Source organism: Crocodylus porosus, unplaced genomic scaffold, assembly GCF_001723895.1.
Source record: "Crocodylus porosus isolate Cpor-Errol unplaced genomic scaffold, CroPor_comp1, whole genome shotgun sequence".
Classification (NCBI taxonomy): domain Eukaryota; kingdom Metazoa; phylum Chordata; order Crocodylia; family Crocodylidae; genus Crocodylus; species Crocodylus porosus.
The window spans coordinates 4,612,272-4,633,263 of NW_017728915.1; the positions used below are offsets into that span (position 1 = coordinate 4,612,272).

A 20,992-nucleotide genomic window follows, 5' to 3' on the forward strand; every position below is an offset into this window, starting at 1 on the left:
TTCAGTGAATAGGTTTATTCATACATACATATACATAGCTTAAATAATTTGAGTGTTACACAGAATGATTGAAGAGAAGAATCCAAAGCAGCTCTGACACTCCTCACTGGTAAATGAAAGAGCCAAGCTGGGTTTCCAGACACCGCTCAGTCCCACAGCTTATCCAAGAGTGTGTACTTACTAATGGACGAGATTGGAGTAGGGATGCTATTTATACATAAGTGGTGTTGGAGAGGAAGCACTGGAACATCTTCAGAGCCTGACCTGGCTTGTACTGCGGGACCATGTGACCTGCACCCTGCACATTAGATAGACAACAGTAAACACTGTTGGATTGTAGAAAGGAGGTGGGTTTTCAAAAAACACTTCAAGAAACTGCTTCTATTTAATACCATCCCTGAAGGGCAGGAATACTTCTCATTCCAACAGAAATGTTCTATGACTGTGGAGCTGATTACACTGCTCCAGTCCTTGAGAACATTAGTAGCCTTGTATATTGTTTTAATCCACCTCTACTGCTTTGGGTAGTTTTTTAAAAATCTGCCTAGCCAAGTAGGCGTAAATATCTGCTGTTCCTCCGTGTGTAAGATATAGTAAAAGCTTCCTGGCAGAGCCCTTGATCTATGGAGATACCTTCAGAAAATGCCAAGAGACTGAGTTTTTTCAGCAAATGAGGCTCCATCATAAGGTCTCTCAAACACAGATCCCAAATAAATTAACCCCAAACTTACTTTGATCCCAATCTTGAGTATCTAGGTGATTCTCATGCCCTCACTTTTGCTGTGCATTTTCTCTGCTGATTTCTTCATCTGGATTGATTTTAATCTGACACTGACTGAGACGCACTGAGAGTCTCTTTTGAGTCTGTTTCAGGGGAGAAACTGATATCTGCGAAGCCGTACCCAGGGAAATTCCCATACAGTAACTGGATGATTTAGCAATAAATGTAGAACAGGGGTGTTCAACTCACACCCATGAGCCAGATCCAGCCCCCAGTGCTGTCTCGTTCTACCTGCAGGCTCCCCATGGTTCCACAAGGACCCCTGTGGGCTGTGGCCTTGCATGCTAGATTGGTCATGCAGGACAGTACAGGGCATGATCACAGTGTGTGGGGCCAGGTGAGGGCAGTGTAAGGCCATGGGGCCTGATGCCAGCAAACAGGCAGCATAGGGCCCAAGCCAGGGGCAGCCAAAACCACACATGGCCCAATCCAGACATGTGGGGCCAGTCTCTGGCCTGTGGACCTGCACTGTGCCACTCATCTGCCCACAGGGCCAAGAGGATGAGCACCACTGATGTTGAAGATTCAGATATGAATAGGTGACATAGCACTATGACTGGCTTATCCTTCAGTTGGAAAGCTGCCAGCAACCTCCATTGGGCTTCTTGCTGCCATTACCACCCACTAAACAGGCTCAGATTAAAACAAGTCAGTTAGAGGTGGGAGTTGAAATCATGGCTGCCTTGTCACACTGATTTCTTTTAATTAAATGTGTTGTCCATCCCCTAATGCACTGTGGCCTCACAGGTTGCTACACATAATTACATTACGTGTGAATAACTACACTTCCATAGAGCAGAGTTCCTCAAACTTCTGAATGGGGAGTCCCCTCCCTATTGAGAATGTGGAAACAGTCGTTCCTCTCCTGTACACACAACTGCCATATGTTGTGAAAGATCTAGGTATATTTTCTGGGTGTCAGCCACATTCCTGGCTAATCTTGTGCATATCCACCTATCTTTGGGAACGGCTGAAGTACAGCTACATAGTGTGATCCTTTCTTTCTCTGATTAAATGTTCAGCATCAGTGTCCAGCATCCCAGTTACTAGCCCATGAAACAAATGGGGCAGTTCCCACCTCAGGGCTGTTGTTGCAGGCTCACTGCAACCTCTGGCTTCTGGCTCTGCACCAGTTACACCTGGGTCATCATGATCTGAGGATTCTTACAGACCTTTTCCCCCAAAATCAGCCCCACCCCCAAATTAGGGTGTTTGTGTATTAAACTGGGAAGCAGCTGTTATATTACTATTCAGGCAGCTGAGGAAGTCAGTTGACTTAATGACTCATTGTTCTTCACTGCAGAGGTGTTAAGGGTTGCCTCTCCTTTTTAACATTCTACCCTAGAGCAATATTGCTGTCTGCTGGTTGTTTCTAGTCTTTCTCCTGCTATTTCAGCTTAGTGAAGCAGGGAAGGGAGAGCAAGTCATTTGAAGATTAGACTCTGTCCCTGCTCTATGCAGCCATAACTCTGAAACAAATGTTTTTCTTCCTTCTGCCTTTCAAAAACAAGATGCCAATTATATTCAGGACACATTGCATCCAATAGAATATGGTACTTAAAGCATAACTTGGAGCTTTGATTTTAAAAACAAAATGAAACCAGGAAACAAGGCAAAGGCCTATCCAGGCAGCCCACACCCAGCTCATCTTTCATGCTGCAACACTGCTGTAAGCAGAGAGGTAGAGAAGAGGCTAGCGCAGACTAGATTTCCCAGCTTTTTACTAAAATATGTAGCACAACAGGCCCAAGGCAGAAGCAGGCAAATTGTGTGACATGCTTAGTTTACATTCAAACACCACCACTAGGAATCAGCCCTTGATATTGCTACATCAGTCTATTTCAAGGTAGCACACAGGCTTACTCAGTGGCTGACAGGTACATTCTACAATACTATGTGATAGCAGCAGGTTGTATTTCCAGGTACAGGGCCTACATATCCTGTCAGTTGTACCAGAGTAGAGCCCAAATACCTCCATATTTCCACTAGTGTGAGCAAAAGTAGATCTGGCCTTTTTTCTTTTAGCCTTCCAGGTGAATTTCTGAAGTATTGGCAATATACTTAATGTTGATGCCTACCACATAGGGCTTCCATTGGAAGGCAGCTTGTTAGAGCCAGCACAATAGCAAGGAAAAGGCACTGACCTTTACAGTGAGGAATGTGATCTTCTCATACTCCTTGAAGAACCCAGCTATCTGATTGTTATAGTACCAGGGCTGGTAAGATTTCAGCATCTGCAAGATCAAAGAGGGGATGGGATGGAATGGGTTGGGAGAAAACAGGAAATTGACCAAGCCACTATTTCTCTATTCCTTGTGGTCCTTCTTTTCCTCTCCAAACACATTTATTTTTCAATTTATAGGCAAGCAGAGGACACAAATCAAATCCTTGTCCCCCCCCATTAAGTATGAGGTGAAACATCAGTTGCAGGAAGCTTTACAAGTCCATTCAGAGTTCTTGGGAAGAGGGGAAGACTGCCAACATCCCTCAGAAAATGCATACGCTTTGCAGCTGGTCACTGTCCTTCCCCTTGGGCCCTTGCATTTCAGAGGTCTCTGGTACCATTCTTTCAGCTCTGGGAAGAGGTTCTGTTGTGACTGATCTTCTGTTAGGGTGGAAGAGCCTCAAATACTCCCTTGTCACTTGGGGTCCTTGTACAGGGGCTCAGGACTTAGAGGGAAGCCTCAGCCAGCCCCCTCTGTCTAGGTGTAGGGCAGTTTGAGGATCCTCCCCACTGCACCACTCACGGCTTCCGTTGTGACTGCCTTTCATACACCAGCAACATCATTTACACCCATTTGCAGATAGGAGGAGCTCCCTAAGCCAGCATTCATCCACCACCCACAAACATGCCAAGTCTTCTGCAGTCACAGACCCGGTCCCCTATGTCCATCAGATTGACTCTAGCCTGTTCCTTGTGGTGCAAGCCCAGTGTTACTAGACTTTTTTGTTGCCTTTTCTCCACAAGGTGTGTTCCCTTAGATCAAACCAAAACACCACCCTAGCTGCTTACTGGCTTGTTTAGAGACTCCACAAACTTCTCGCTGCCTAGGAAGTTGCAGACCATGTCAACATCTCCATTGTAAACCAGTGCTCGCAGATCATGCTTGAGCAGGTTCTGGTAGAAGGGGGCCATGTCCATATAAATCCTCTTGTAGTGAGTTCTCACTTGTGAACTACAGAGAGAGATGAATATGTGCGGTAAGTAGCAGTTCCTCTAGGCCAGTGATTCTCAACCAGAGCTCTGTGACACCTTGGGTAACAGGAGATCCTTTTGAGGCCTACATATGCAGGCTGCTGTTCAATATTAGCATTGTTAGGTGTGCAAGCACCTCCACATAATTCACAAGAAAAAAACAGAGATTTCAAATAGGAATCCATGTGTCAAAACCACTGTGATCTGCTGTGATCTTTCAGGGTTCTTTGCAAAAAACTAATTGCTCCATTATTTTTCCATAGTCAAGAAATGAGTCTAAGCTAAGAGCTGACATGTTCCAAGGGGTGCCTTGAGTCTAACAAGGTTGAGAAACACTGTTCTAGGTTGTAAAAATCAAACAGTTACACATGAACTTTCAGAGAGGCACTCAGATACCTCATATAACCATGGCCCAGGGATGGAGAGCACCATTTAGATGCTACAGGGAGAGCAGGGGCAGGGGGACAGTGCAGGTACACATGCAGCCCCTGAGCATGGCGGTGCATGCCTTACAAAAAGGCGGCACCAGCACAGTTGGTGGTACCTGTGGGTGGTCACTGCTTGCCGCCCTGCCATCGACACCACTGGTGGCATCTGTGGGCGGTCTGCGGTCCCTGCTGGCCCCACTGCCACTGAACTCCCGCTACCACCGCTGCACTCCTGCCGCTGCGCTCCTGCCACTGCCATGCCTTGCCAGCTGCTGGGGGCACGCGTTGTTCATGGAGCAGGGCATACATAGCTGTAGTGGACAGATTCTGCACAGGTTTTGAGGCACCAAAAAAAGCATAGTAGTAGCACATTGTTCAGTTAATTGGGGTTTGCTATAAATACTCTCACTTGCCCAGAAGAACTTCTCTCACTTAAAATAAAACCAGATCTTTTTGACTAAGAACTTCCCTCCCACAGCAACCCAAACACAGCAGGGACTGGGCTATAGCACCAGGTGCCCTTATGTAAAAAAGGGCCAGTCTACTTGCATGACCCTAGCTAAGAAAATATCTAGAAGTAAATGGAAAATGATGAGATATCTGATTATTTTACTGTTTTACTGATCCACAGGCCCCTTTAACTCTCGCCTTCTAGGAACAGTTGTCAGGTTGTACAAACTGCTGATCATAGAAGTGAAAGCAGCGGATCAGGGACACCCTACAAAGCTGTTCATTTAGGGCCACACCCTTTAAGACTGAAGAGTGGCCATTCCTTCCCCAGACTGCTGTGACATCCTGGGTGGCCAAGCATGGGAAGCTACACTTTTTCTGGAGAGCCTTTAATAAGATACCTACCCCATGGAAAATGCTTCCAGGGGTCTCTCTCTCCTTCCCAGAAAACAAAGCAAGTAGAGTTTTACTCTATCGGGTATCCATGGCACGGAAACAATAGTTGCCACCAAGATCACCAGTGCACATACCTGCTGTGTCCCAAAGGAGCTATATTGCCCTTCTGCTCCATGCCACTCTGTAGCAGTTAACACTCAGTGCATTCATGTATGTGCTAACACAGGCTCATATCACCAATAAAAGACCTAAGAACAGCAGCCTAGCAAAATGAAAGGCTCACCTGCAAAGCTCCCAGTTGGGCAGGGAGCTCGGGATGTGGAGGGCTTGTCTGACATCATCACGGTTCAGCCAGATGTACATAGCGGTGGCGTTGATGCACCTAGGGACTCCAGGGATAGAGCCAACTTTCTGGGAATGCACATGCAGAGCTTTGGGTCAGCAAGACTCCGCTTTGGAGAGTCTGCCTCTGTGGCAGATCTTCCCAGACCCAATCCTGGCAGTGTGGGCATCACTCAGATGACCCTCTCATAGTTTACTCCCTGCTTCTTGCCTTTTACCTCCTCCTGCTCCCTCTCCCAGAACAATTATCTCACCCATGTGACCCATTTTGTGAAGAACTTCCTTCAGGTGAACCCCTCTGTGTCTTATCCCCCATTTTGTGTATTCCTGCTCTGCTGTATTCTTTTCCCACTGCCAACAGAACCTATGGTGCGCTGTTCCCAAGGGCTGTGGGACTTCTCCAGCTTTGCAGGCTGGTTTCCCATAAATCAGCATCATCTCCTCCTGAGACAGCAGGCCCAGCTTTTTCTACTTTAAAAAAATGATTGTTGAAGCCCTGGTATCTGGGGCTGGGAACACCCCTGGAAACTCAAGTCTGTACCCTCAGATCATCCAGAGAGTAGCTATGTTATCTCCCCCGTATGTTCTTAGCAGTAGAGAGAAAATAAGATGTGCTTGTCAAGGGAGTTTGAGGCTGATGGGCACAGACCGACCCTGTTTTTCTTGCTGGCTCTCTTACTAGCTGACATAACCAACACTGTCTATAACCTTATTATACAGGTTTCTTCTGTCTTGAGCAGTAACAGAAGAGATTTTGGACTACATTATAAGGAGGGTGCCTTTTAGTTATGGGAAGGGAGGGCAGTCTCTACGACCAATTCAGTACTGAGACTGGAGATGCCAAGGACAGTGCTCACTATGACAGTATCTTTTGTGGGTGCTAGTGTGTCCACCAGAATTTGGACTTGGCTTCTCTATGCTAGAAATACACGAGAAGCCAATCAGTCACTCAAAGTTCCCCCATCTGCTGCTGCAAGCAGAGCTACCACAGGTCACCCTTCACAGCCCAGCTACTTACCGGCACTGGCACATTAAACTGGTATTGATGAAAGAGGTTGGACAGGTCAGCCTCATAGCGTTCCTGGTAGTTCGCACCACCCCAGCATGGGGAATAGATGTTGTACACGTTCAAGCCAATGCCATACAGTCTTTCGTATGCTGGTAGTATCTGGAGGGGGATGCAACATGAAAGGTTAGATTTAGCTATACGAAGGAGGCAAAGCAGGTGGCAAATGCTGATGGTAGGGGCTGGCTGCAAGAATGGAAGGAGATAGGGAAGCCTGGATAAAGCTAGAGAAGATGATTGAGGAGCCCCTGAAGGGAGATGTATTGGAGTAGTGGGGGATGTGTGCAGTGACCATGTCAACATTCATCTTCTTAAAGTTGGGACTTAGCACCATACTTGTTGAACTAGTTTAGAAAGCTAACTTAATGTGAACCCAAAGGTCAGAGCCATTCAGGCTGTGATACAGTTTTCTATTTGCCATTCAATTAAGCTGGATCCACACTGTATCCAATGAAGCATTTTAAAACCCAGATAAACTGATGTGGTTTTGAACAGGTACAGAAAACATGATGCACCATCAGTGGTGATGGGGCCCTTATTCTCCCCTTTCCTGGAAGAGTGAGGTTTGAAAAGCTGCTCCTTCAAGAGGAATCAAAACCAAGGAAGAGGAGCCAACTCACCGCAGTGATGCAGTTGCTATTGGTGTTGTTGATGTAATTGCAGGTTCCTTGGTAGCAGCAGTTCTTATTCAGTAAGGCCCATAGCCTGCAGGGCAGAAAGCACAAAAAAAGAACCCCATGTTGCACAGGGGAGGAATCTTACAGCTCAAGATGGACCTGAATCAAAACCACTGATCTACTCATTTATCGTTAAAAGAGCAAACCTCAGTTCCAAACCTGTCTTTGTGGAGGGCCAGACCAATCCTTTCAGAGTGAATATTCCTAAATCTGGTAGTTCTGAATCCAGCTCAGAAATTGAACTTTCCCAGACATAGGAATGGTTACATTCTGCCACTTACAGAGGCTATGTCCAACTGCTGAGACCTGGGCCAGAAATGTGATTTGCCCATCTCAACATGGTATGGAGAAAAAACCCTTGACTGAACACCTTAAAGGGCTACTGAGAACTTAGGCCTGGAAGCTAGTCTTTGTGGCTAAGTAGAGACTGCCAAAAAGCCTGAGGCTGAATTGATTCAATCTTTGCAGGTTAGTCTAAGCTGCATCGATTGACCTGATAAACAAGTGAACAGACATTCACTTTTGATTCCAGAAATGCAGCCACATCCCTGCAGTGGCCCTGGCCAGAAGCTGGGGGTGCTAGAGCACACCCCCCTACTTGGCTGAAGCAGACAACTTGGGACCAAGGCTAGGTCAACCACCTTGCAAGGGCAGATTGTAAGGGAGGTACAAAGCATCCTGGGAGTCTGGAACACTGAGAGTTAACTTGAATCTGGAAGAGATCTGGGACAGAACTTCAATAAACTGATTTAATCTAAATCAGTTAAATCTGATACTACATCTATCCAGGTTTATCTTAAATCAGTTTTGTTTTGAAAGCAGTTTATGTGCACTGAACTTCTGTTGCATTATAGATTTGAACATGTTTCTGATCACTTATGTGTAATTTCTGTCCCTAGCCTGTACACGTGATGAAGGACCATGGTGCGTGTGAGGAAACTGCCCCTTTTAGTGGTTTAATTGCCCTTTTTAACAATTTACTTGCGTAACAGTGTATACATTTTGCGGCATATGATGATTAAATTCCATAACAGTGTACCCCTTTGGCAGCATATTTTGATTTAATTTGTTTGCTATGTAACAAATTACAGCTGTAGGTGGTGGGGACAGTGCACAGGGTGCTGGAAGCCTGGGCATGCTCAGGGAAGTTTGGGCTTGGTGGACTTGCAGTGGTCCACGCACTGTCCTTGACACCTTCTTTGGCTGCCAACACATCCAGCTGCCCTCTTGCTGCCTTCACGGGGCAGCCAGGCAGCGGGGAAGGCGGTGGGGCACTGCATGGGGCACCGGAAGCCTGCCAAGCCTGAGCTTCCCCAAGCATGCCCAGGCTTCCAGCACCCTGTGTACCATTGGATCCGGCAGGTACTGCCTGTGAACTGGGGCTGCACCAGTGCAGCTAGCATCCCACCTAGGCGGCACCACTGCTGTGGAAGGAAGCACCAAGACCCCCACAACTCAGGGGCTGTGCAATCTAGTGGCAGCTCACACAGGCAGACTCCACTAAGGAAAAAAAAAAAAAAAGTGGTGAGGAGTCTGATTTTTTTTTTTCTCACAGAGCCTGCTTGCATCTCTCATGGCTGGGGAGCAAGCGAGCTGCTGGTGGGTCATGCAGCCCCTGGGCTGCAGGGGACCCCAGTAAATCCCACCACAGCAGCAGCACACCCCAGGCAACACCCACCTACTGGCACCCCAACTGGGTGGTACCAGGGGGTACCACCACCACAGAGGGAAGCATTGGGATCCCCCACAGCTCAGGGCCGGCATGACCTGCCGGCAGCCCACTTCCTGGCCGTGGGAGAGGGAAAAAAAACCCATCAGGCCCCTTACTTTTTTTTTCTCACCAACCTACCTGAATGAGCTGCCACTCAGTTGTGCAGCCCCTGAGCTGTGGGGGTGGGGCTGGTGCTTCCCTCTGCAGTGGCAGTGCCTCCTGGGACTGCCCGGGCCTGGTGCCAGTGGGCAGGTGCTGCCCAGGGTGCGCTGGTGCCATGGAGGGAAGCCCTAGGCACTCACACAGCTCATGGCCCGCCAGCAGCTCACTCCCTGGCTGCAGGACAGGCAGGCAGGCTCTGGAAAAGGATTGGCCCCCTCAATCCTTTTTTTTTTTCCCCCTTCAGCAGAGACTGCCCGCTCTGGAAGTCCCTACATTGAAAAGGTGGGTTTTTAATCACAATTAAAAATCTACCAATTAAAAATGCACCATTTCAATTTAGGGAGAACTAAACCCTGACATGTACAAGTATCCTAAGATGAAAGGTTTCACCATACCTAATAAGGATACCTGTGTTTTCACTATATTTCAATAAATAGCTCCCCTGAAGTTTAGTGAACCCCTGTCCCATTTTCAGGGTGCATGAGGTAAATGAGGAAGAAGAGCTGAGCAGGATGGCATCACTGGCCAAAGAGAATAAAGTTTAAAAACTCTTTGTTTTGGTAACCTGGTAGACTATTGTTAGCAATGGGCCCAAGCCATGAAGCCCAGATACAAGTGCTGAACTTCCCAAAGCTCAGGGGTATCAGGATCTGAGGGGTCTGGGTTCCTTGTCTATGCAGACAAACTTTTACTTTAGTTTAGGTTAGGCTTTCAACAAGCAAAATCATACTTGGTTTCTCTGTGGACTTTGATCCAAGGCTCTGGAGTCAGTAAGGGATCCAAATAGCTACTGCAGGTTCTGAGCTTGTCAGAATCTCGGTGTACTCAGATTGGCACTCCCCAAAACCACTGCTAGCAAGATGTGTCAAAGGGAGAATTTTATTTATGAACTCAGATTCCAAGAAACAGAGTTACACCCATACCTAGGATATCCTGGATGGGTGAATACATTACTTTCAGCTTCCTGAGTCACAGAGCAACTATGGCACATGGGCATGAGGAAATACACCTGCTGCTCTGCCTCTTGTTGATGACATACTATTGCTCATAGGATACTGCAGGCTGCAATGTTATGGAACACCACTGTGCAAAATAGTCTACCCCCAGTCTCCCATAGCAGATGTAGATGACAGTGTAGGAGTGTTTTGTTACAGTCAAGCAGATAGGGGATGGTGCTTAGATTTAAGGCTAGGTATACAGGCACTAGCCACAGCAGAGGAGGAGAGAAAATATCTGACAAGAAAAAGGGTCTGGGAATGCTGGCTGGACAGTGGTATCAGAACAGGGGCACTAGTGGAGAAGGGGTTGTGGTGCTATGGGAGTAGCTCCCATGTTCTCACTACTCACTCATTTCCAAAGACTCCATGGTAGTAAGCAAATTCCATCAGAGTTACCTCGTTGAGGTAATAGCTGGTCATTCCATTCCCAACTCCAAAGCCCTGGAATTGGAGGACAGCGTCAGTCCCAAGAAGGAGAAGGCCACAGGCAGCTCAGGAACTAACCAGAGGAGGGGACATTGTATTTGGGAGTTGACCCTGGTAAACATTCATGCATGAAACCTGCGTTTATTTTAAATGGAAGCTTAAATTCTACAGAATCTGAAGATGCCCCGGCTCTCAAAAACATCTTGTGCACTTGCTCCAGCCTATGAGACAGATGGTTTTTGACACTATAGCTTGAAGGTCTAGAGCTTGTTCTATTTAGGACAATGCAATGTTTCCATTGACCCAAAAGGAAGCAGGATGAGGTTTTAGAGCTTTGTTAATTAGCAGCTCTCAGAGGTAAGATACCCAATTGAATGAATATGTGGTTTGATCCCATGTATCAGGAAGCAGGATACCAAAATAGCAGCTATTACAGTACACTCAATTATAGTAACACCTCGGGTAGAGTGGGAGCTTTCCCAGTGCAGGCACAATTCCCACCCCATTCTTTGGCTCAGCAATCTGATCCTCTAACACTGCTGCTCTGCTTTTTGTCCACTTACCTTAAAGTTGAAATTGGCAGATCCCTTCACAATCTTTGCACTGAGAGTGGGGACATAGATGCCACCGTAGCTCTCCCCAAAAACATAGAAATCATTGTTGCTGAAGGCAGGGAATTTGGCAAAGAAGCTCTGAAGGGCCTGATAGTTATCTTCAGCCACCTGGAGGAAGAAATCATGACATCCATAGGGATTAACAGCAGTTGCAGGCCAAGGAATTTGTATTGCCTGAGCTTGACTCCTGCTTCCAATACTAGAACAGGATTCCCTTGGTAGAGAGTTCAGCCCTGGCACCTCAGGACAGTACTAATTGATCCTGCAGTGACTTGTCAAGGAGAAATTCTCTCCCAGAGCAATGGGCCTGGATCAATAGTAACTGAACTTCATGACCCATATGAAATATTGAGGGCAAAATATCTCCTCCCTCTGCCTCCCCTGATTCATCATGTTACCAGGTGGGCTTAGCAAAATAGCACATTATCATGATTAAGGCATCCCACACCCACCCTAGATGTTACCAACAACAGGATCAGCCCCTGAAGGTTAGCTGCATTAGCATTTAAATGGCTTCCAAGGGAGCACCTACTGAGGAATGGAGGGAGTTCAGGGATTCTCTCTCTCTGATTTCAGGCAGGCATCCTGGTGATGTTTATCTTTGTGCCTAGGAACCACTTTCTAGGATGAAATCTTGGCAAAGAACAAACTGCAGCTAGTCACAAGTCATCTTTGGGCAGGGCATTTGGTGAGTCAGTGTCACTAACCTCCAAGCAACTTCTTCCCTCTTCACTCTTTCATCCCCAGGGAAATTCAGGCTTACTCATTCTCCTAGATGCCATCACTCACCTGGTTATCACTTATCGAGCTCTGAGTAAAGTCAGAGTAGGAATAGCCAACCCCAGCTGGGGACTCCAGGTATAGCATGTTGGCAACTTTATTCCAGCTGTAGGGGTTCAGGTAGGGCATGCCATCATCATTCAGCTGTGTAGGAGGGGCAAATAGACGGGGTTACTGTATTACAGGCAAGATTCATGGCTTCACCTGTGTCACTGCAGCTCTTAGTGTAGGGTTCAGACATGTTTGCAGGCAGCTGCTGCCTCACCATAGCTGCCTGGTTTAAATTCCTCCCTGAAGTGTCTTGGCTTGGACTATGATGCTGTGAGCTTCCTCCCTTCAGTGCTTTGTTAGTGCTCAGCTGGGACTCAATGTTGTGAACTCCCTTACAGCAAAACCTTGTCAAAATTGCTTCTACTACCATCCCATCCTATCAGACTGTTTACATTTTTTTTGCTTGGGGGCAGGGGGGGGACAACCTTTCTAGCAGCTCTGCCACAAATTAACCTCCCTAAGTGTCACTCCAATCCCCTTCCCCTGCTTGATCTTCTGCTCTGCTTTCTGCTTCCATCCCTGTGCTCCCTGACCAATTTGCTGGGTTTTTTTCTGCTTTCTGTCACTGTGGTGCCTCTCCCCTCCCTGATTTGCCATGTGCTACACAGAGGCTGCCCATTCCATGCGTGGCACCTGTGCCGCAGGTTGGCCTCCCATATTTCAGCTAATTCCAAAGATATACACACAGTCAAATGGTCCAGATCAGGACTAGGACCCAGGAACCCTTATGTTAACCTCAACCAGCATAGAATCATAGAAAATTAGGGTTGGAAGGAACCTCAGGAGGTCATCTAGTCCAACCCCCTGCTCAAAGTAGGACCATCCCCAACTAGATCATCCCAGCTAATGCTTTGTCTAGCTGAGTCTTAAAAACCTCCAAGGATAGAGATTCCACAACCTAAGCAGCAAATACAGTCTCCATTCCCATAGTATCCATATCTAGCATGGATTTACTTGCTATAGGGCATGTTCTAACCCACCCCTCATTGGCTAGTAAAGAAACAACTGCATCCCATCCTCCCCCAGTGACACCAGCTGTGCCCTATAGGCTTCAAGCAGCAGAATAAGCACTAGCCATTTGCTAAACATTCCCAGGTTGCAATCTCACTTCCAGATGGATAACATCAGGAAATCCCATAGAGCAGTTCATGTGCCCACAGTTAATGTGGGGCAGGAACTTACTATATCTCAGCTTCTCGGTGGTACTTGCCATGTACCTACTTCCACCCCACAGTGAGACTTTAACTTGGACATCTGGCCACTGAATAAAACAGAGCCAAGCTGCCCTTATTTAGCTTTTACTACCCACAAAGTAAGGGCCCAAAGACAGTTATCACAAAGTAGCTGAGGTGTGGTAAGTCCCTGACCCGTTAACTATAGACATGAAGTCCTGGAGGTACCAGGGTTTTGTGGGACTTATAGCCCTACTTTTAAATGCTGTAACGCCTTTAGGGCTGTGACTTCTCCTTTAGGAACTGCTGCCTTTGATGCAGACTCACACTGAGTTAGAAGCAGGGGATGAAGGGCTAAAGCCTGAGGGGAACTGTGAAGATGGCTGGACAGTGGGGCAGGTGTCTGAGCACTCAGGAGAGTAGTATCACAGAAGCAACATGCTGTGGATACAGCATATGGCTGGGAGCTAGGAAACTCAGCATTTATTCTAGACTCTGCTGCTGACTTGCTCTGTGGCATTGGGGAAGTTACATTTCCTGCTCTGTGTCTCAGTTTCCCCATCTGTTCAATGGAGACAACAAAAAGGTATCACTGTATCATGCAGTGTTTCTGTACTCACATGAAGGGGGCCATTCTCAGCCAGAAGTCCTTCCATGGAACTGCAGCCAGGTCCCCCATTCAGCCACACAACTACTGGATCAGTAGCTGGGTTGCCCTGAGACTCCACGAACCTGTGGAGAAAGCATGGAGGAAAGCCCTGTGACTACTCCAGCCCTTGGTGAGTTCCTTGTGACCCTACAGAGAATGCAGTAACATAACTAAAGTGGGACAAGGGAGACAGCAGCCACAGGTGCCAATCAGGAGGGGAGGGGGCACATAAATAGCTGCCACCACTGCTGTCTGGGCACACTACTGGCACTGGCATCTAGAAATCACCACTCCCCCAGGCCTTGCTGCTGCCCCAAGTGATTTTCTGCTTGGTTACATTTCTGGTAAAGCAGTTGCCTGGGCTGCTAATGGGAGATAAGCCCTCAAGTTGTAGTGCAAGTATCTGACTTGCTCTTTGGGAAGAGAAATGGTCACACCCCCTCCACACACACCCTGCACCAAAGTGGCATGGAGAATCTTGCTCTCTGTTTCCAAGCCAACACCTGAGGATACCTTATATCACTGGGCTGGCTTCCACTGAAGTCAATGGAAGGACTCCCATTGACATCACTGCAATGGAGATCAGCCCCTGCGGTGGTATGGCACCATGGGTTTCTTAGCATAGTTGTACCACCATTTGGTCCCATCAACCCTGGTAAAACCAACCCACAACAGGACAGTTATGGAGTACTGCTATGCTCAGATTTGTTCCAGGCAGGGTATATATGTCCTGTAGGATCCCCCACACAGCTCCTCAGACTACCCATGAGACACTACCTAAGGTGGAACAGACATGGGTTCCCACAACACACAGCCTGTCTTCTTCCCCTTGTCAGTGTCCATCACTGTAGTGTGGACAAGACCTTAATGGCCACCTCCATCATTTATGACAGAAGGAATAGTAGCCCACAGTTAACCATATAAGGCATCTGCCTGGACTGTTTTAAGAACAGCAGATCCTGCATGTATGCAAAGGGTTGCACTAGATGACCCTTGATATCCATTCCAGCCCTACAATTCTAAGTGCAAAGAAATCTCCAGGGTGCTCAGGGGTGTGGTGGGAGAAATAATTTTAGGAAGTCTGCTTCTCAGAAGTCATCACAGGAAGAGCACCCCTCATCCTTACAGCTACAAAAGGCAGTTAGATATATTATGAATATCACAAATGTCAGGCTTGGTCTTTTCTGGGCTTGCTGGAAAATGCTGGGGAGGTGTTGGGGTACCTGTTGTGAACAGTGGTAACCCACTGATGAACACATGTTATGGGCCACCATTTTGCCAACACACAAAGGATGCAAATCAGTTACAGTCCCAACTTAAGGTGCTCTTTAGCATGAGTTGGTATAAGTCATGCTTTTCCTTTGGAGATTCCTGGCTCAGTTCCTGGGAACAATGCCAAGATGACAGCCTTCACATATATCTGCACTATCATACCTACAGCATCTTTTACAAAGGCTTCCTTTCCTTACAGCATTCAGTAGTCAGATATTAAGGTCTAGCCCTCCCCCCAGCATCACCACAAATAAAAGAATTTTGAATGATCTGATTAAATTCACTTCCTACCCAGTGGCTCAGTTTACATGGATTGACTTTCCCAATGGCTTTTTGCTACATACATGTTAGCAGTCTTCCTTGGAACCACCACTCCTCCACAGCTGATATACTAACATGGCCAGCATTTTAACCTATATGACCAGGCTGCTTGGACCCAGCCTGGGCCCAGTTTGTATCCAGAAGTTTCACTGCCTTAGCAGTGATGGTATTAACCCACAAAAATACCCTTAGTTGAATCACGGCAAAGCCCATGATACTGGTATCAAGCTCGTTCTATTGGCTTGGCTTATGCAGAATAGGCAGAAAGCAATTCAAAAGCTAAGAAAATGTAACTGAAACACCACTGTTAATTTCCACCCCCATTTCTCTTGGTACTTACCAATAGTGGAAGTAGTGACCCGGTCCTGCCTCAAGGTAGCCTGACCACTGCTGGAAGCTTGGCATCTCAGAGAGCCCTGGCAAAGAGGTGATGAGGTCTGGAGCATAGTGTCCTGAGCAGAGACCCAGGCAGAAGTAACATATCGCTGCCAGGCTGTAGGGGAACTTCATGGTGAAGCACTGCTGTGCTTGCTAGCTCCTGCTGAAGTGGTGTTCATGGGTGTCCAGCCACCTTTATTGCACTCACCCTCCGTTTGCTTTTGAGGTAAAAATAACCCTGGAATCCTTTGTTTCCCAGCAGGCTGAGATAATGGAACCTGTGGATCATTTCCAGCCCCAAAGGCTGCACGTGAGGTTTGTTTTGGAGGAAATTCACCCTGACCTACCCCTGCAGTGAAGGTTCTGAAATGCCCAGGCCCCATTTTCAGATGCTCCTCCTAACTCGGTTGTTTTTTAAGCATCTCCAGGGTGCTCAGCTCTACACACACACAGACAATGGCTGCCTTGAGATGCTGAAACTGAGAGACAGAAATGGGTGTATAGGGGCCCTGGGAGAAGGTCTTCAGGAAGAATTAAGGGCTTGGGTATAAGGCAGTTTATTTGCTTTGCTGAAGTTGGTTCTGTGCACAGCAGCTACCAGCAGCTATGTTTCCTTCTCAGCTAAGGCTATGGACAAATGGACAAACACTGAGAGTTAAGCAGGAGATGGGGACTTGCTGTACTGTTGTGTGCCTACTCTTATCCCATGGTAAACAAAAGCTCACAAGGGCAGCTTACCCTGTTTTGCTGAGGCTTAAACTTGTGGTTTAGGTTCCATTTATCATGGGTTAAGAGAGGGCACATGAACAGATACCATGGGGCAGCTGATATGTCATTAGTCCCTACCCCACATTAATTTGCTGTAATTTGTTAGCTTGCCCATACCCAAAACTTGTAATGCTTCTTTACATCCAAGTATGCTTATACAAGTGCAGTCAGACCAATTTAGGGGTACCAACATAATCCCCCATGTGGACTGTCATATTAGAGAAAGTGTGAGTCTTCTGGCTTATGTTACATTGTTTTGGAAGTAGAAAAAGTCATTCTTATTCTGGAATAAAAATGTCCAAATGGGAATTTACACAGGTCTAATGGTTTAACTGAACTGACATAATGATACTAGTACAATTCTCTATATAGATAAGACCTAAAGGCTTAGTCCAAGCAAGTTGCTCCTACATGCACTTTGCAAAGACTCTGAACCTGCCACTCTGAATGCTGACTTTGGGGCTCCATCATGTGATGCCTCCTGAAGAAATAGCCTTGTCAACAACACGAAAGCCCCCCTTTGTTGATACCCATTGGGCATTTATACACATGCTCTGGGAGGCAAGGGAGTGGTGCTTTAATTAAAGCGGCTCTGAGATCCACTCTAATTAACACTCCTGGAGCATCACGTGCATCAGTGTCCCCATGCTAAAAAACAGCAGTACCTCACTGAATGAGCTTTAGTTAAAGTGCCCCCATCATCAGTTTTCATCGCAGGGATGCTGATGCACATGACGCTAGAGTCTGCTGGAGTGCAGTAATTACCACCCTCCAGCAAACTCCATTAATCGAGTCTGCTTCTTGGAGCAGCCTTGATGCATGTGTATAGGTGTCCACTGTCAGCAGCAAGCATTCTTCCGAATGTAGACAAGGCCTGAGTGACTTCTCTGGGAGAGGCATTTATATGGCACCTTTAAGGACTGGACACCTTCGTTTGCTTCGCAGAAGAAAAGCCCCTAGGAAAACAATCAGCTACACACAGTCCCTGCCTTTGTGCAGCAAGATGGATGCCATAGTGTGGCATAACTGATTACATTCCCATCAGCAGATAGCTTGAGATGCCTTGTTGCTGAAGCCATTTGCTCATGACTGTCAGAGAGGAAGTAGTTCCCTGCAGAGTAGGATGTGGCACAGAAGATGCTTTAATACAAACAGGGCATGTCTGCATGGGAATATTAATGCAACACAATAAACTCCGGCACAGTTCATACCAGAATTCATTGCCCCCAGGTACAGCATTTACGTGTGTGCCCAGGACCCAGCACACTGAGCTGGGGCAGTGCAGTCCCAGTTTGCAGGGGGCCCTGGGGGTCAGCTTGTCAGCCCAGGGCTGATCTTGCCTGGCTCAGTGTGCTGCGAAGGGCCTGGCTGGGATATGAGGGTGCTACAGTGTGGGGCTAGACAGCAGACAGCCCTGCACTGTAGCACCCTTGTGCCCCAGCCAGTTCTGGTTGTTGATTATACATGTTGTGGTGGAATAAATAACTCCACTGTAGAATAGTACTTGTTCAGGCAGTACTTTCCTATAATGGAGTTAATTAGTTTACTCTGGCCTAACAGCACTGCTTGTGTAGACAGACAACAAATTATTGTACAGCTAATTGGTCAATTGCACAGGAAGGGTCTTGTGTAGATGCACCCATAATCTACCAACATTCACATGAAATTTGAAGATGATTCAATCTTAATGGAAGTGGGGATGGGCTGTGTTGAAAGGAAGGGTACTTGCAAATCCTGCCTTAGTCAGTGCTAGCTGCACAAGTGTGCCATCTTCCTGGAGAAGCAGCCTGGTCCAACCTGCAACCATTCATATTCTCAGGGAAGCCAAAACCAAGGACCGAAGGCACTCCTTTGTTTCCTAGGGGAGGGGGCGGGGCTTCCTGCTAGGTGACATCACAGGCAGAGTTCTGACATCCTTAAGCTGCTTAACCTTTGGAAAGTTTTCCCCAGACAAGCTGGGGAATGCAAGCCAAATGGCGAGATTCTGACCTGATAGGGAAAACAAAGACAGAGAAGAACAAACAGACTTATCAGGAAGGGCTTTAAAGTTACTGATTACTGCCCCCCTTACTGGTAAAAAGCCGTTCTGTTGAAGCTGTGTTCTCTACCCTTGGAAAACCTCTCTCTGAGGATACAATACAGCTCTGTTAGTCCAGGTGAGAGTGGATAAATATATGTTGGTGGTATCTGATCACCGGTGAAGGACATAAGTCTTGGCCAATTGGCTTTTTCTGATGCAATCTCTTGCTGATGCAAGGCAAAAAAACAGGGTGATCAGGAAGTATGGGAACTCTACTCAGCTACAAGGGGCCAGTGCCTGATGGCTCACAGCCAAACAGCTGAGGGAGAGGCAGAGACCCTCTGTCAGTCCCAAAGAGCAAAAGGTCATCCTAATAAAAGTAGCACAGAACAGCCATCCAGCCTTGTGCTAGCATTGCCAGGGGAAGGACTTGCTTATATGTATGATCAGAAACAACTGCAGATAAGGCAATGAGCTTGCAACAACTACAGCACTTTCACCCATGGTTCAGTAGCTGAACAGGTGAAGGGGAAGGTAAAGGCAAAACAGAGGAGGTAGGTGGAAGTTTCCATCTTCTTTAAGGTCCTGTCCACAGTGGACCTACAAACTTCTAGCAGAGGCATTACACACCATCTTAACAAGTACAAATCATACTGGACTAGCATGAGTAATACACACATGATGGGCTTGCAGTAGTTCAGCTCTACCAGTGGCAAAAATCCAAGTGCAGACAAGGCTGCAATCAGAAATCATGTTGCACATGGCCAGTACCCATAGCAGAGATCCAACTGGGTACATTTTAGCTGATTATTTTCTCCCATCAGCTCTGTATTATTTACCCTCTGAAATGCAACAGTGTGAAGAGTATAATACTGAGAAAGACCCAACCCTCACCACTGGCACCAAACCCTTCCCATACATAGCATTTGACTTTAGAGCTAAACGCTGTAGCTAAGACCCAGCTGTAATTTAATTCCAGAAGCATTGTCTCCAAGGCTATTCCAGTCTTTGGTTTTGCTTCTGCCTCCTTCTTTTCCTCCAGTCTGTTCTTTCTGGCCAGCGACATCCCCTCATCTCAGGGCATGATGGTTTTTTTGTGAATCTACAGTTAGAATCTACATACCAAGCCTATGAACTTCATTTCAAAAGCCTGCTGGATACAAAAACTCATGGACTTAATATAGACATTGGATTGATGACCCATTATAACCTGTCTGACATCTGACTCCCTAGGTACCTCTCCACTTTTACCTGCTACATCTCCCTTCCTCCTTTACCCCCTGACGCATCAATTTATAGATTCATAGGTGTTAGGGTCAGAAGGGGCCTCAACAGATCATTGAGTCTGACCCCCTGCCTTGGAAAGGAAAGAGTGCTGGGGTCAGATGACACCACCCAGCTGCCTATCCAGCTTTCCCTTAAAGAAGTCCTCCCGTTCCAAATTTTGGCCACCTTCACCGTGAAGAAGTTTCTCCTGATGTCTAGCCTAAATCTACTCTCTAACAGTTTGTGACCATTGTTCCTTGTTACCACAAGAGGTGCCCTGCTGAACGGAGCATCTCTGATCCCTTGCTGTACCCCCCTAATGAATTTGTAGGCAGCCACAAGATCACCTCTTAGCCTTCTCCTGTGGAAGCTGAAGAGGTCCAGGTCCCTCAGTCTCTCCTCATAGGGCTTCTCCTGTAAACCCTTAACTGTATGAGTGGCCCTCCTTTGGATCCTCTCAAAGCTAGCCACATCCTTCTTAAAGTACGGCGCCCAAAACTGGACGCAGTACTCCAACTGCAGCCTGACCAATGCTGCATAGAGGGGAAGTATCACCTCCCTGATTCCATTTGTCATGCATCTGCTGATGCACGATAAAGCGCAGTTAGCTTTGCTGATGATTTCGTCCCTTACTGGACTCGGTGTTGGCTATGGGGGAAATGACCTGGTAGGGGAGCTACAGATTTGTGGTCACTTCGGGGACAGTGACCATCAATCAGTTGAATTCACCATATGGCACGGAGTGGGTAAGACAACTTGTAGGGTGGAAGTGCTCAACTTTAGGAAGGCTAATTTCAGTGTGCTTAAGGGTCTAGTCAATGATGCACTGCAGGATAGGAGTATTGGTGAGATGGGAGCCCAGGAAGGGTGGTCATTCCTAAAGGAAGCAGCTCTCCCCCTACCTCCTTTAGCTCTTCTCACTCCCCTGCCAGAAGACCTGGCCCTGCCTTTCCAGCACACTTCATAATGTTTGCTGTGCTGCGGTGTGTGTGATAGATCTTCTCTGTGCAATATATCTTCTATCTGTTCACTATATATTCTATATCTTTACTATTAATCTTCTTCTCT

The 20,992-nt window shown here is 47.0% G+C and overlaps 1 protein-coding gene and 1 long non-coding RNA gene across 2 annotated transcripts in view; one reads left to right on the top strand and one right to left on the bottom strand.

Moving 5' to 3' along the window:
• Positions 1–16,002, bottom strand: LOC109310441 (lysosomal protective protein-like). Its single transcript, XM_019535575.1, has 11 exons — positions 15,833–16,002; positions 13,871–13,982; positions 12,037–12,171; positions 11,197–11,355; positions 10,557–10,648; positions 7,280–7,364; positions 6,612–6,761; positions 5,535–5,662; positions 3,795–3,957; positions 2,926–3,015; positions 1–298 (listed from the first exon to the last, which is right to left on the bottom strand). The coding sequence occupies exons 1-11, from the start codon at positions 16,000–16,002 to the stop codon at positions 212–214; spliced, it is 1,371 nt and encodes a 456-aa protein (XP_019391120.1). The 3' UTR covers positions 1–211.
• LOC109310442 overlaps positions 15,455–20,992 on the top strand; it is a 23,773-nt gene continuing 18,235 nt past the window's right edge. The window contains exons 1-2 of the long non-coding RNA XR_002101205.1: positions 15,455–15,465; positions 20,687–20,693. This is a non-coding gene — a long non-coding RNA (uncharacterized LOC109310442). The remainder of the gene's footprint in view (positions 15,466–20,686; positions 20,694–20,992) is intronic.